Source organism: Populus alba, chromosome 4 (assembly GCF_005239225.2).
Source record: "Populus alba chromosome 4, ASM523922v2, whole genome shotgun sequence".
In the NCBI taxonomy this organism is placed as follows: domain Eukaryota; kingdom Viridiplantae; phylum Streptophyta; class Magnoliopsida; order Malpighiales; family Salicaceae; genus Populus; species Populus alba.
The window spans coordinates 1,689,447-1,703,302 of record NC_133287.1 but is presented as its reverse complement, the minus strand read 5'-3'; the positions used below and the strand labels follow the sequence as shown (position 1 = coordinate 1,703,302).

Below are 13,856 nucleotides of genomic sequence, written 5' to 3'. Positions count from 1 at the left end.
CTTCTCATTATCAAGGAGGACAAATCCAAGGCATCAATGATTGAATTGGGTGGCTTCTAACTTGTTCAATCTCAAACTCTAGACCAAAAAAAGGGTATTTATCAACTATGAGTTCTTAACATAAGAGATAAAAGCAGCCAAAGGAACTTTCATTAGCCCTTAATTTGACATTAATATATGACGGGAGCTAGGCACTAACAATTGTATTGGAAGAGCCTCTGGGGAACTTAAGCAATACAATATTGCCAACTCGAGGAGAATTCTCAATTCAAAAGCTTAAATGGGGTGGTAAGATCCTAAGAACGGTTTTATACGAACTCTCTAATCCCTTTATATTCCTCGAGAAATCAATAAAAAGGGATATTGAAGATACAAAATAAAAGGGTTACCTACAAAGAGACTGTTATTTGTTTACGCGTTAAAATTTATGTTTAAAGTAAAATGCAGGAGTTAAATGTTTGGTAAAGGAAAAACTACTGATTACTATTTATGGGCCCCATTAATTTCTGTTTTTGCAACGCAGAATTAAAAAAAACAACTGAAAGCTGCTTTTTTTGCACTGTTCATATAATTGCATTGTTCAATGAACACTGCAATTAACATGAATAATGTGCATTAGTACACTGTTCACTTGCATTGCGTGTTTGTTTTTTAATTATTTATTAGTGTGTTAAGTTTTTTAATATATTTTTTTAAAAAAAATTAGTTTAGAGTGAATTTTATACTTAATAATATTTTATCTAATTTTATTATATGCTAAAAAAATTATGGAAACTGTAGTTCTTGTCGGATATATTTTGTACATAATGAAATTGTAAATGGTTTTATGGAATAATAAAAAATATTTTATATTAAATATGATTTATTTAATGATGTAATAGTAATAGTTAAATTCACAATATTTAAATTAAAAATCATCAATATTAATATATAATTTTTAAAATTATTTTATAACTTCAATTTTAAAAGCATTCTTAACCAAACACATTAAACTATTTTTTGTTCAACTTTAATTTCAACCACAATTTTAACCAAATATCTATTTTTTCAAACTAACCTCAACTAAAAGTATCTTTTATAAAATAACTTTTTTTAAACCACAACTACAATAGTTAGTGCAATACCAAAAACACAATCTAAATTTAATTCTCTTCCAAAAAGCATCCCAGAGACACCATTGATGAAGAACACTGTTTGCAGACATGAGAATCGACATTTTGATGATTTATATCTTTTTGAGTCCTGTAGATTTGCTTGGCCCTAAAACAAAGCAAAATCAAAGAGAACATGAGTGGCACCACAATATTGAATTACCAAAAACAATAATTGCATCAGCTACAGTACTTCCATTGAAACTATATTGTTGTAGATTTCAGAGCCCGTTAATTTTGTCGAAGAAACACGGTCCAGCTAAAGAACTTTATGAGCATTGTCGGGGAGATAGAAGAAATTTGAAAGACAGCACGTAGCTCACTAAATATCAATTAGTAGGTGATAAGATTGATGCAATCTTTCTGCGGGATGCAGAAACAAGGTCTAGCTAAAGAATTTTATTAACATTCTCGGGAAGATACAAGAAGTTTGAAAGACAACAGGTAAATCACTAAATATTAATTATTAAATATTAAAAATTAATATAAATTAAATCTTGAAATCTCATTTAAATTTAATAGTTTAAATTTTTAAATTAAATTAATTTTTTAACATAATAGTAATACCTTATATTGTGAAATGTGTTATAGAGTAGAAAAGACTCCATTATTAATTTGTTATTAGTGTATTGAATTATAGCGTGTAGTATGCTACACTATAACATATATATTATCAGAAGGTGTATACCTGATTATGTAAGCACTTAATTATTACAAATCTTGTTTCAATTATAACCAATTAATTATAAATTTAAATATTATTATTTTTATTTATTTAATAAAAAATAAATAGGCTTTCACTTAAATGATGTATTAGAAAATAATATAAATTATATCTTAAGATCTCATCTAATAATTTAAGTTTTTAAATTAAATTGATTTTTAACAGCAAATTATAGAATTAATTAAATTCACAAGGGAAATTAAGTTATCTAGCTAGGTTTGGTCAGCTTTTATGGAGTGGGGTGAGCTTGAGTGATTAAGACATAGATTTGTTCATGAGTTGGAGATGTGATTTGGTTTTTTTCAAGTTTAAACAAGAGGGATTGCATTTTATGTTCCAAATCAAAAGATCACGTTCTTGATTCATAAATAGAAACACATCAAGTTTTCTAGCAAACATAATTAATTTTGGTTGAGTAATGTTAATTAGTGCTGAGTTTATGGCAGTTCTGCTATCATTTGTTAAGCTTGATGCAGCTTGAATGCCATTTGCTGAATTTAGAGCAACATAATTTGATGAAATTAAACAAACAAAAAAAAAAGATTTCATTACATCATTAATTGTTACAAACAAATTGTACGAACACATTGATTAATTCGCAGAACAATCGATATAATTAAATATTTATAATACATTCACACTCAACAGCATTTAGTGACCCGTAGGAGCTCTTTGTGACTCTCTACATCATTTATTTTCTCTTCCAAAACATACATCAAAATTTCCACATTAATGTCATCTGGGATATAATGCATATGGTTGTCTTGAAAAGTTTGTCACACGAAGACAAACTTGTAACCATGCATGGTAGGAAAAATTGCCATGCAAAATGCGAAAACAGCGTGATTTTGATTTTAAGTTAAAAATTATTTAAATTGTTTTTACATTTAACAAGTTGATCAAACGCGAACAAATAATCTAGTAGTTTTCATATAGCTAGAAAGCAAACCTTTGACCTTGTATAAATCTCATAGTCATGCAATCACAGGTTTTTATCTTGGAGTTAATGCCATCTAATATATTGGATGTGATAATAATTATTTAACAACAACAACGACAACGTTAATGAATATATACATTAATTTCTTAATATTCATTGTTTCTTTCTGGTCAGCAAACAAGCATTCACACCTACCATGGCTCGTCCGTAGTGATGAGGACATGACTACCATGAACGAGAAACCAATCACTCGCTAATGCCCCCTCCTACTTTATCATTTAATCATGTAAAAATTAATATGATATAATATATTCAGAGAAATGGAAATAAGATATTAAAATCATGTCACTTTAAATATTATACATTAATTAGTATATATGATTTAATTTATATAGATAAAGTAATTTATATTAGATAAAATTAATACAGAGTGAGATAGAGTATTTTTCCTTCATTTCCAACTTTTACTTACTAACCTAGTTTCCTCCATGTTTTTCCACGAATTCGTATCGACAGCTAAAAATAAATAAATAAATACTTAGCCACTACACAAAGAAAACCCAAAAAGCAAAAACCATTTCTTATGCCAAATTCTACAGAGATTGTTGAATCATGAGTCGTTGCCTCCCTTCATCTTGTGGCAAAAGTGGAGTGACTACTTGAGCATGAGACCCAAATTTGTTCACAACAAAGCAATTCAATACCACAAAATCGAACGCAAAAACAGACAAGGTCTTAGACAAATGATCATTGTACAAACGCTAATAAAAGGAAAGCACTGCTGGTTAAAGGCGAAATTATTGTGTTCATGATATCATTCATTGTTCTATATGCAAAGGGGAAAACTGAAAAAGACGAAAAGGCAGACATGATTTTGTGTGCTCATTATATATATCATTGTTCTATAAGCAGTGGCCAGCCAGCCATGGTTGATTTTTCCTGGAAGAGAAATTGTTAATTTTTTTTTTTACCAACCAATAGAGATTAATTCAACTTTTGCTCTATGTGTATGAATTATGAATTGTTTCTTTACGTAAATAAATTATTTATATTAAAGAAATGGGTTTTTCTATCAGCTAGGGCAGTACGAATATTCAAGGGCGAGTAAACATTCTGTCAGCAATTCAAGTCCATCAGACAAAGTCTTGAATATCTATTACATATTTTTTTTCTAAGCATATTTTATTTGTGTCCAATTAATACACGAACACCATGACCTGCAAAAATAGCCATGACACAAGAAAAAAAACCTTAAATATATCTAATATTATTTAGAAAAGATAAAAATAAATAAAATTCCAACCATAGAAAGAATTGAAGTTGATAAGCATAGTCCAGAGGTGATCTCAAAAGATCCATCCCAAACTAGTGAATACAGCATAATATCAGCTATCAAGCAAATTCCTTATGGCATCATTTCAGAAAAACCATCCAGAAAGGACATTTTAAGATAGTAGCATTAGTACTCTACTTCAAATAGAAATGATGTAATTCAACAAATACAGATAATCAACACCAGGAAAAGGCAAAGAGTGCTTTTGCTGCCACCAATCCATCAATTTGGGAGGAACTAAGCTTATTATGCGACGTTCCAGCCTTGAAGAGAATAAACTGAATGTGACTAACTGGAGATGTTTGCAGTCCCTGCAGAAAATCAAAACAATCTGCAAAGAGTAGACAACCCAGCAGGCTAATAATTACAGTATATTCTACTGGGTGTCCTAGGAATAAAAGGCTACCATTCGTCCATTCCACATCACATTCTTTTCAGCATTATAAGCACCCAGCAGCAAATCTAATAAAAACATTTCTTTTTAGCATATTAAAAAGATGGTTCTAAATATCTTTCTGGATGTTAGAAAGACATAATTTTTCATCTTTTTTTCAAAGATATCATGCATGGTACAAGCCCAAGTAATATTTACATGATTTGGGCTAAGAGCCAATGCATTGCAAGCTCCAACACAACTATAAAAACAAGTAAGCCATACCACTAACACGATGAAACTCAAAGTTACATGAGACTTGGAAGCCGATCTAATAAAGGTTAACTCCGCATTCGTTTTCTTTGATTACCCTCTTCAGAATTTCCCTGCAGATGATAAATCAGAAATAAATCTCAGGTAGTTGGAAAATCAAAAGAAATTGAAGAGCAAGGAAGTGAAGGAACATGGATAATATATTTAGTCAACTGAACTTTCAACTTACATACAAGCTAACATGCTTTCATAAGTTTTTAACAGAATACAAACCATACAGACCCTAATCTAGCAGAATATATATATCTCACATCACATGCTTGCAAGAGCACAGAAAAGATAAAAAAAAAGGAGGTAGTTTAATACAAAACCAACATTCCACCAAAGTCACACTTGTATGGCCATGATTCAATTTGGCTGCAAGCTCAAGACATTAATTTTTCCAACAAAATGTATACGGACACCTTGGATGAAGGTGGCACGAGTGTGCAACTGATTTAAGTTTTTGGTGTTTCAATTAGCACTTTTATTGAAAAATACATCAATAGATAACAACACTTCAAGTAGAAACATAAAAGATAAATTATGCTCTGACCAAAAGAAGCTAAAAGCAGGAGATAGAAATAGAAATGCATACCCCTTCATCATGTCCAAAATCTTCTGGGGGAACCACACTAGAATCGGATCTGCATTTAGCATGTACTATAGGACCTAACTGAGACCTATCCATGCCTGCTGTTGATCCATTAGATGAATTCAGGTAGACAGCTCCTCTATACATCCATTCCTCAGTTTCATCACTGTAGAAATCATCAAAAGGCTCTCCACATAATGCACATGTACTCTGCTCTTCATCAGCAGGAACAGCCATTTCATCATCATCCTTCTTCTCCACAGTGGTCTCAGTGGGCAAAAAACCAGGAGCTGCATCAGTTCCCAATGCCTCTGCACCACTGAGCCACATACTTGCACTTACAAACCAGTTGCGAGAAGATTTCTGCTTCCGGTTCTTAGACATCCGGTTTTTAGTAACATGCCAATCCATGTGAGTACTGTGCTCTTCTTGACACTTGAACCGAAGGCCACATGTTGTGCATTGTCTTGGCAGATCACCATACAATGCACTGATTGCAGATTCATAGCGCAGCTTGAGAAGGTCAGCATTGAACTCAAGTCCCACAGAGTCCTACATATTGAGCCACAGGGTTATTTTCAGGCTAATATTGCATTCTTTGAAAGAAAGAAAGGAGAAGCTATTCAAACAAGTACCTGCACAGGAGTTTGTTTTGTCAATGAGATCAAACCTTGTGCCATGAGAGAGTTAAACAAACCCGAAAATGCACTGCCAGATGGTTGGCCGGGGACACCTGAACTAGCATTCTGAGGGAAAGGCATTGTTTGGGGAGGAGGACCAGGTGGCAGAGGTGGCCGAACCCCCACCTGTGAATGCAACATATTTGGAATATTGTTGACTGGTAAAGGCAGTTGTACAGCAGGTAATGCATTTGAAGGAACCATACTAATGGCAGTGCTATGCCCGTGAGTGTTGTATCCATGACTCAGTGGTGGTGCCAGGGGACGAGGTGGCATTGAAGTTACCCCAGATGGATGAAAATTCTCTCGGGCTTCATGAGATGGAAGTTGTTGTGGCTGAAAAGGATTTACATGTGCCTGGTTTTGCTGATTCAAAGCAGCATGCTGATTAGACATTGGTGTTGGCTTCATCAAATTGTAATCTTTGTTCTTAAAACTATTAAATGGTTGTTCAGATATAACTGAACCCTTTTGTAAAACCTGATTTATGACAGTGCTGCTGGCATTTATTGGATCAAACTGACTTCTACTCTGCTCTGGTGGAGGAAAAATACGATGCACAGGAGGTGGCAGAGACTTTCGTGCATTTACTGGAGGCCAGACCCCTGAGGATGGTGGCGCAACACTTGACCAGGTCCCTGAACTAGTAGAGTCAATATTAGAGCCCCATCTTGATGCAATGGCAGGAGGCCTATTAAGCTGTGCATCAATATCTGGAAGTTTTTCAGCAAGTGGAGAGTAATTCTCACCACCCAAAGAAGACACACCACTTCCAGATAAGGGCATCTGGAAATCCCTTCCTCTTCCTTTAGAATTCAGGAGATGTGCTGACTGATGGGTGTGAGGTGGAAAATTCCAAGCTTCTTGATGATGACGGGAACCCAAGATCTGATTTCTCTCAGTTCGGAATCCAGGAACATTGCCTGTTGATCCACGGCCAGACTGCAGGAAGCACATCAATTTCTTTTGGACATGAGATCAAAGTTTGAACTTGACTTTCTTTCCCAAGATACGCAAAAACATAATTGAAAACAGAAAGAAAAAAATGTACAGCTTGTTTCCTGGTTAATGAACAACACAGTCAACTGTTTCTTAAGACAAATAACAAGGGGAAAAGATAAAACACATGAAGATAACTTAACTGGGTATCTTCTTAATGAGTTAACTGACAATACAAATAATAAATTGAAATGCAAATCTCATCACTTAATAATTTGAACTATGACACAGAATGCAGCAGTAAGCTCTAAAAGGTGCCAAATTGCAAGAGAATTGCCAGATGGAGGTAAAGAGGACGGAAAAAAACTCATTTTCAAATAAAGTCTAGTCAAATCCATTAAAAATACTAACCACCTTATTATAGAAAAGAAATCAAAATACATAAATGGAATCAAACAAGAGCCTAGCTTTTGGACAGTATATGAACAAGTAAATAAACTTAAACAGTAACACATAAGGAAACAAGTTGAGACAGCGTACACCCAGAATTGAGACTGCTTCTTCAGCAATATTAGAGGAGCCATCCACAAATGCCATTGGAGCCAGACTAGATCGATTGCTCCTGATATCAGATTCCGCATGGATAGCACTTAGCCTTCCAAAGGCAGGCCTTGGAACAACACTTCCAAAAGGTGGAATAGATGATGGCAAGAAATCATTACTCCTACCACGCTCTGACAAAGTAGGGTTCATATCTTCCCAATCAAATTCCTCTTCTTCAGTATTCTGCCATGATCTTGAAGCTACCTTATTGCGCACACCATTTACAGCTAACTGTTCAATATGCAGAGGTTTACTAGTAGTTCTTTTCCCCCTATCATCCCCATATGCATCTATTAAAGCTCTGGGTCCTTGATGTTCAAGTCCATTGCTAAGCCTATATCTAGCAGAAGGTTCAAATCGGTTATGGTTATCATCAGAATAGTTATTTCTTCTTAATTCATTTGCCTCCTCATCTCTGACAATAGCTCTGCTGTGTCCATAATCAAATAGAGGATGAGATGGGGACAGCCCCTCAACAAATCTTCGAGGTGAATTCCCTACTACAAAGTCATCAATTTCTGAAGATGAAGGCCTCTCGGCTCCAGTTGTTGAAGGCGACAAGCGTCTTGCAAGCCTGGAAGTTGAAGATGGTTGCAGCTTATTAGATCCAAGAGTGAGAGATGTACGGCCCACCCCAACCTGTGAAGATATGGCCTCTGCTTGATCACTTTCATATTCATCATATCCAACAGCAGGTTTTTTACCATATATTTTCAGATTTGAAGAAGTTCCCGTAGTGTGATGAACATTCTGCAAAGATTGAATTACATTTTTAGCTTTGTATGTTTGTATTGACCACCCTGTCTGCATGCAAACAGATGCACATTGCATTACACAGCACACAACAGAGAATCAACAACAAAATATGACATAATCTCAAAATGTTGCTTGTGTGCTCATTTATTAAACTTACAATCAAATTATTTATTTTGTACATAGTAAACACTAGAGAACCAGCACAGCACATTAGGAAGAATTTAGCCCAGAATAAATTCCACAAAGTTGCAAAACAACTAAGAGGCTTTCCATTTAAGTGTTATAATAGTTGAGAGCCATTAGAATGTTAGGTTAAAGGGAGATGCAACATATAAACAAGCTCCAATGAGCTATTTTGCATAACTTTTACTTTGCTTAAGACTCATCTTGATCTCCACAGTCTACTACTGCAATGTTTAGCATCAAGAAGCCATCTTTATCCACTGATATTTCAGCGTTGAAACATCAAAATGATGATTTAACATGGTATATGTATACTCCACTATGAATTCATTTTACTTAAAAATTAAATTCTAAAGTTTAAACAGGCCATTAGAAAGACCATATAACTGAACCTGTATTTTAACCACAAAATCCCACGTGAAGATTCTAAAACAAGTACATGGTTTCATCAGCAGGACTATAAATTAATAGCAGCAGGCACCAGAGAGGCAGAGATTTCATTGGAAACCTTACATTATCTGCAGTTGAATGATCCAGCTGACGCAAGTATTTTGGGTTCACATGTATGCCATGAGGTGGTCTGGGTGATTCAGAAGCTCTAAAGGAAGTCAAGCTTGATGACTGATCATTAACTTGTGGAGAAAAATGAAGTTGAGTCTCAATCTTGTGAAGTACAGAAGATGGAAACACTGAGGACCATGTGCCAAAAAGGTGGCGCATTGAAGGATATAAGCTAGGGTCAACTTGTCTGTATGCCTCACAAAAAACCTGGTGAGGTGACAAGGTGACAAATATCACAATCATGCAGGATAAGCAATATACAGCATGGAAGATGGCAAGAGAAGAGAACACAGTACTCTGATTAACTCACCTCAGGCAAACGGGACGAGAAGTGCCTAATGTATTCACGGCCAATATTCTTGACAATGCTATCTAGAAGATATAATGAAGGCAGCTTTTGATCTACGGGGGCCTGCAAAAGATTAAAAGTAAACACAAACGACCTCCCCTTAGAAAAGAAAAGGCATAAATATATAAACTCAATTTTCTTTAAGATAGGGAAAAATGATAAGACAGGGAGAAAAGTTCAAACTTTTAAATTGGAGAACACAGTGAAGATGAATATAATGGTCTCAAAATTCTCTTAACTTCAAAAAATTTGAAAGTCAATCCAGTCTTCAGTTTCTCAAAGTTACATAATATATCTTTCCTAACTTCAACACTCAAAATATCTTTCCTTAACCCAAATTTATCCAAGGAACTAGACAAGTAACCATGCAAAAAAACGAATTCATGACAGTGAAAAATCAAAAGGTTCAAAAACCTAATGAATACAACCAAAATAAATTGCAGAAAAAAAAAGAGTTTTTTAAAAGTAATTTCCTAAAATCCACAGACACACACAAAAAGAACAAGATTTGAAGCAACACCATCAACCAAGCAGCTGGAATCTGAGCACTGTAAAATTTCAAATTGTTTTTCCTTTCCACTGTTTCTACTTGAACATACAGACAAAAGCAATAACAAGTAGGGGAAAAAACTAAGACTTTCAATTTTGCAGCCCAACAAAGCTGAAAATTTATGTCTCAATCTTAATTCTCTCACATTTTCCCAACCAATACAAACATTCAAAAGCTCTTAACACACACACACAACCTCTGCAAACCACAAAATACAACAAATTCCCCTCTCCTGCGCCTTCAACTAAACCCGCCATGAATAACATCAAAGAAACCAATTTAAAACAACAAACACCAATACCAACAATACTTTTATTAATAACTAAACCCTAAAACTCAACATTTCCCCCACATTTTACCAACGCCATAACTTATAAATTCATCAATACTAGCAATATTCTCATCCCAATAACTAAACCCTAAAATCCAAGATTAAGCAATACCACCTCACCGATTCTGAGACTACAAGAATATACTAAAATTATCATTATCTCTAGCATTATTCAATATCAAGAACAAAACCCTAAAAAATCCCACACATTCAAAAAACAAAAAGCGAGAAATAAAAAACAGACCTCAACAATGCGGGCACATAGAACATCAGCAATACCCTCACCATGCTCCCGCTGTTCTCCAGCAATAATAGTCAAATCAGTAATTATAGGTTTTGAATTAAACGTCAATTCATTCAAAACCGTCTCATAAATCTCCACCACATCCTCCATACGCAAACTTGCCCCGTCACCACCACCATGGTCCTCCACCGCTAATCCTTGTCGTTGCTTCAATAAAGACCGGAACTTGTCAAGAACTGACGATGCTGATGGTTTCTGTGGCAGCAGTTCATTTGGCATGGTGGTGGTAACGGCTGCCGCAGCAGCCGCCTTGGTGGCGGCTTTAGGGTTTAGGAGTTTTGTGGGTTGCATTTGTTTCCATTAAGAGAGAGATTTGAAAAGGAATGTGGAGAATTTGGGTTTATGAATTGGGGATTTTAAGGGGTTATAGCATTAAATTTTTATTTTCTAGAGAGAGAGAGTGAAATAGAGGAAACAAATTAGTGTGATTCTTTATTATTATTTTTTTTATGGCTAGTATCCTTTTTTTTTTCCATATCATGGAGTTAGTTTTAATATAGTCCCTATACTTTATTAATCTAATCAATTGTCCCTATAGCCTTAGCATTGGCCATCCAAATTAAGTCATTTTTTAATTGGTAATTGCCATATTTCCTAGTCAAGTTCTCTCATCTCACTTACTTCTCATTTCTTTATTCTATAATTCAAAAGAGAGATAGATAAATAAAATTAAAAAAATATATATATTTGAAATTGATGAAAATACTACATCATAAATTTATAAGGATTAAATATAATTAATAATGATTGAATATAATCAGATTAATTTTGCTAAACAATTGTAAATTTATAATTAACTCGTTTTTGTGTGAAATCATTAAGAGATAGGCTTAATAGGAAGCCATTAATAAATACTTATATTGCAACATTCTTCAATTAAGTATTTAAATCAAAGCATTTCACATTTAAAACTAAAGTGTCCACCATTTGATGTGAGTTAAAGAAAAAATAAAGAGATTGTTTGGCTTTCTATTTTTATATATTTCAAAATAATTATAACTAATGCTTTTATTATTATTATTATTATTATTATTATTATTATTATTATATCCTTAATAAAAGCATATATTAAAAAAAAACTACAATTAACAAGGGGTTATTTTAGAAAAGTATAAATAAAATTAATTGATGATATTCTAAATACATGTAAAATAACATTCTTAATATGTTTGAAAGTTAAACATGATAGTTTTTTTTTTTTTTTTGGACAAAGGAGAATGGAAAAATAAAATGCCGACTCATGTTATTAATAACTTAAAATTAAAAGAAAATCAAAATCATTTAAGGAATTATGAAACTTACTTTTTTTAATACTTTTTTTATTTCTTCTTATTTTTCTCCCTAAATATGTCATATATCTCACACAACTACTTAAAAACCTTTTAAAAAAAAAACCCAAAACCAAATTCATGTATGGTTTTTAATGATTAAGGATAATATTAGAATCTCTTTCAAACTAGAATGATAATATTAACAAATTCTAAATAAAAGGGATTGGATTAGATCACCGGTCAATCTAAGGGGACCAAAATGAAGTTTACATGCGAGACGTTAAGACCTTATTGGTTTTGTACTTTTTTTGTACTTTTGCACCGTGTGCTAGTTTTGATCCTTTTATAAATACATAGGTATCCAGCAGTATGCGCTTCTAGTGACAGAAAGAAAGAGCTTTTGGAATATGGGGTGGAAAAAATCTAATCGACTCCCGGATTGAGGAGCAATCAAGCTGCCGTCTTCTTTTTTAGGTAAGCCTGCAACTGAACTTCTCAAGTTTTTCCATATTTAGTATCTATGACTATGATGTTTTGCTAGAATGATTTGCCTAGGTTCTTGCAATTTTTAGTAGTTGGTTGAATTTTGATACCTATTGCTATGTTTTTCTAGTTGGGAAAGAGATATATTATCTTAGATTTGGAGTCTTTTGCTGAGTACAAGGAATAATTTTCAAGTTTTTATGAAAAAATTCTTGAATTAAATTTGATTTTATGGTTTGAGCCAATCGTCAATGGTAGAAGTTTGTATTACCTAGTTTTATATGATTAATGTTGTAGTCTTCCCAAAGTAAGCTTGCTATAATTTGATTTGGTTAGATTAAATTTGCAGCGGTGGTGCCTAGCTAGTGCTTCCGATTTTCATTGTCCTGCTAATTTTTTTTTTTATATACTGAGATAAATCAAGCTTCTATGATTCTTGGTAATTTCCTTATTTTATTTACTTTAGTAAATTAACTGGAATCATGAGTGAAAGTGGTCAGGCCAAAAGCCAGAAGCTTAGAACATGGATGATGAAAAGGACATAATAAAAATTCTGCCAGGCACAATGCTTCTGCATATATTATCTTTCCTTCCTGCAAAAGATGTTCTCAAAACTAACATATTATCTTGGCACAAGGCCTAAGTCGCGGGATGGCCGAGTCAACCCTTAAATGTCATTGTTTCATTTTTAAAAAAGTAAAAACCAAAATGATGTTTTTTTGGACAAAAATTAAAAAAAGAAACCCTTGGATTTGACGTAACTAAGTCTCACTCAGGTTTGGTTGGAGTCAACCAGGTCATGGGTTGATCTGTCGAGTCATATAGGTTTGACCAAGTCAACATTCAACCTAGTTCAAAGGGGCTAGGCTTTGGGTTGGCAGGTTACTAGGTCGACTTGTTGGGCTTGGTTGGGTTTAGTAACTATTCGCACATGAGACAACTTTGTTCCTTCGTATTTAATCCAATTTTTTTTTTTTTTCGTGTCTGCTCATGAGTCATGACAAAATGCAATCCTCACAAACTTGTCTACTTGGCTGTTTGGTATAAAAACCAAATATAAATACTTTTTTAAAAAAAACCATGTATGATCTGCATGCATTTTACATTTGCAACCAGGGCTGTGGGCGCCACCAACGTACTTAGTTCATGTAAGTGGATCCTTAAAACCAAAAATTGCCTTGATATTTAAAACTACATGTGTCTAAATTACAATTGACTTCAAAATAATAAGCATGGTTGGAAGTAATTTTTTTCAACATTTTAGCCTGTTAAGATTTTTTTCCAAACATTTTTTAGTAACTTATCTCTACCAAACATGCTGAATTTTGAATTCAGCTTTGATAAACAAATCACCCTGCTTTTACTTGGATGTTTCGCGGGTCAAATTGGTACCATTGCAACCAAAAACATCTGAAGTA

General features: G+C 33.7%; 1 protein-coding gene across 4 annotated transcripts; it reads right to left on the bottom strand.

Annotated features, from left to right (window-relative positions):
* Nucleotides 1-4,094: 4,094 nt before the first annotated feature.
* Nucleotides 4,095-11,113, bottom strand: LOC118059476 (polyadenylation and cleavage factor homolog 4). Of its 4 annotated transcripts, none has more exons than XR_004689315.2 (8): nt 10,625-11,113; nt 9,461-9,562; nt 9,103-9,357; nt 7,588-8,454; nt 6,064-7,050; nt 5,432-5,980; nt 4,807-4,907; nt 4,095-4,459 (listed from the first exon to the last, which is right to left on the bottom strand). XR_004689315.2 is itself a non-coding variant. In XM_035072384.2 (8 exons), the coding sequence occupies exons 1-8, from the start codon at nt 10,973-10,975 to the stop codon at nt 4,863-4,865; spliced, it is 3,042 nt and encodes a 1,013-aa protein (XP_034928275.1). In that variant the 5' UTR covers nt 10,976-11,113; the 3' UTR covers nt 4,612-4,862. The 4 variants fall into 4 exon arrangements, 3 of the variants coding, with proteins under 3 accessions (XP_034928275.1, XP_034928256.1, XP_034928269.1); XM_035072384.2 differs by lacking the exon at nt 4,095-4,459 and having other exon boundaries at nt 4,612-4,907; nt 6,064-6,474; nt 6,589-7,050; XM_035072365.2 differs by lacking the exon at nt 4,095-4,459 and having other exon boundaries at nt 4,612-4,907.
* Between the last annotated feature and the right edge of the window lie 2,743 nt (nt 11,114-13,856).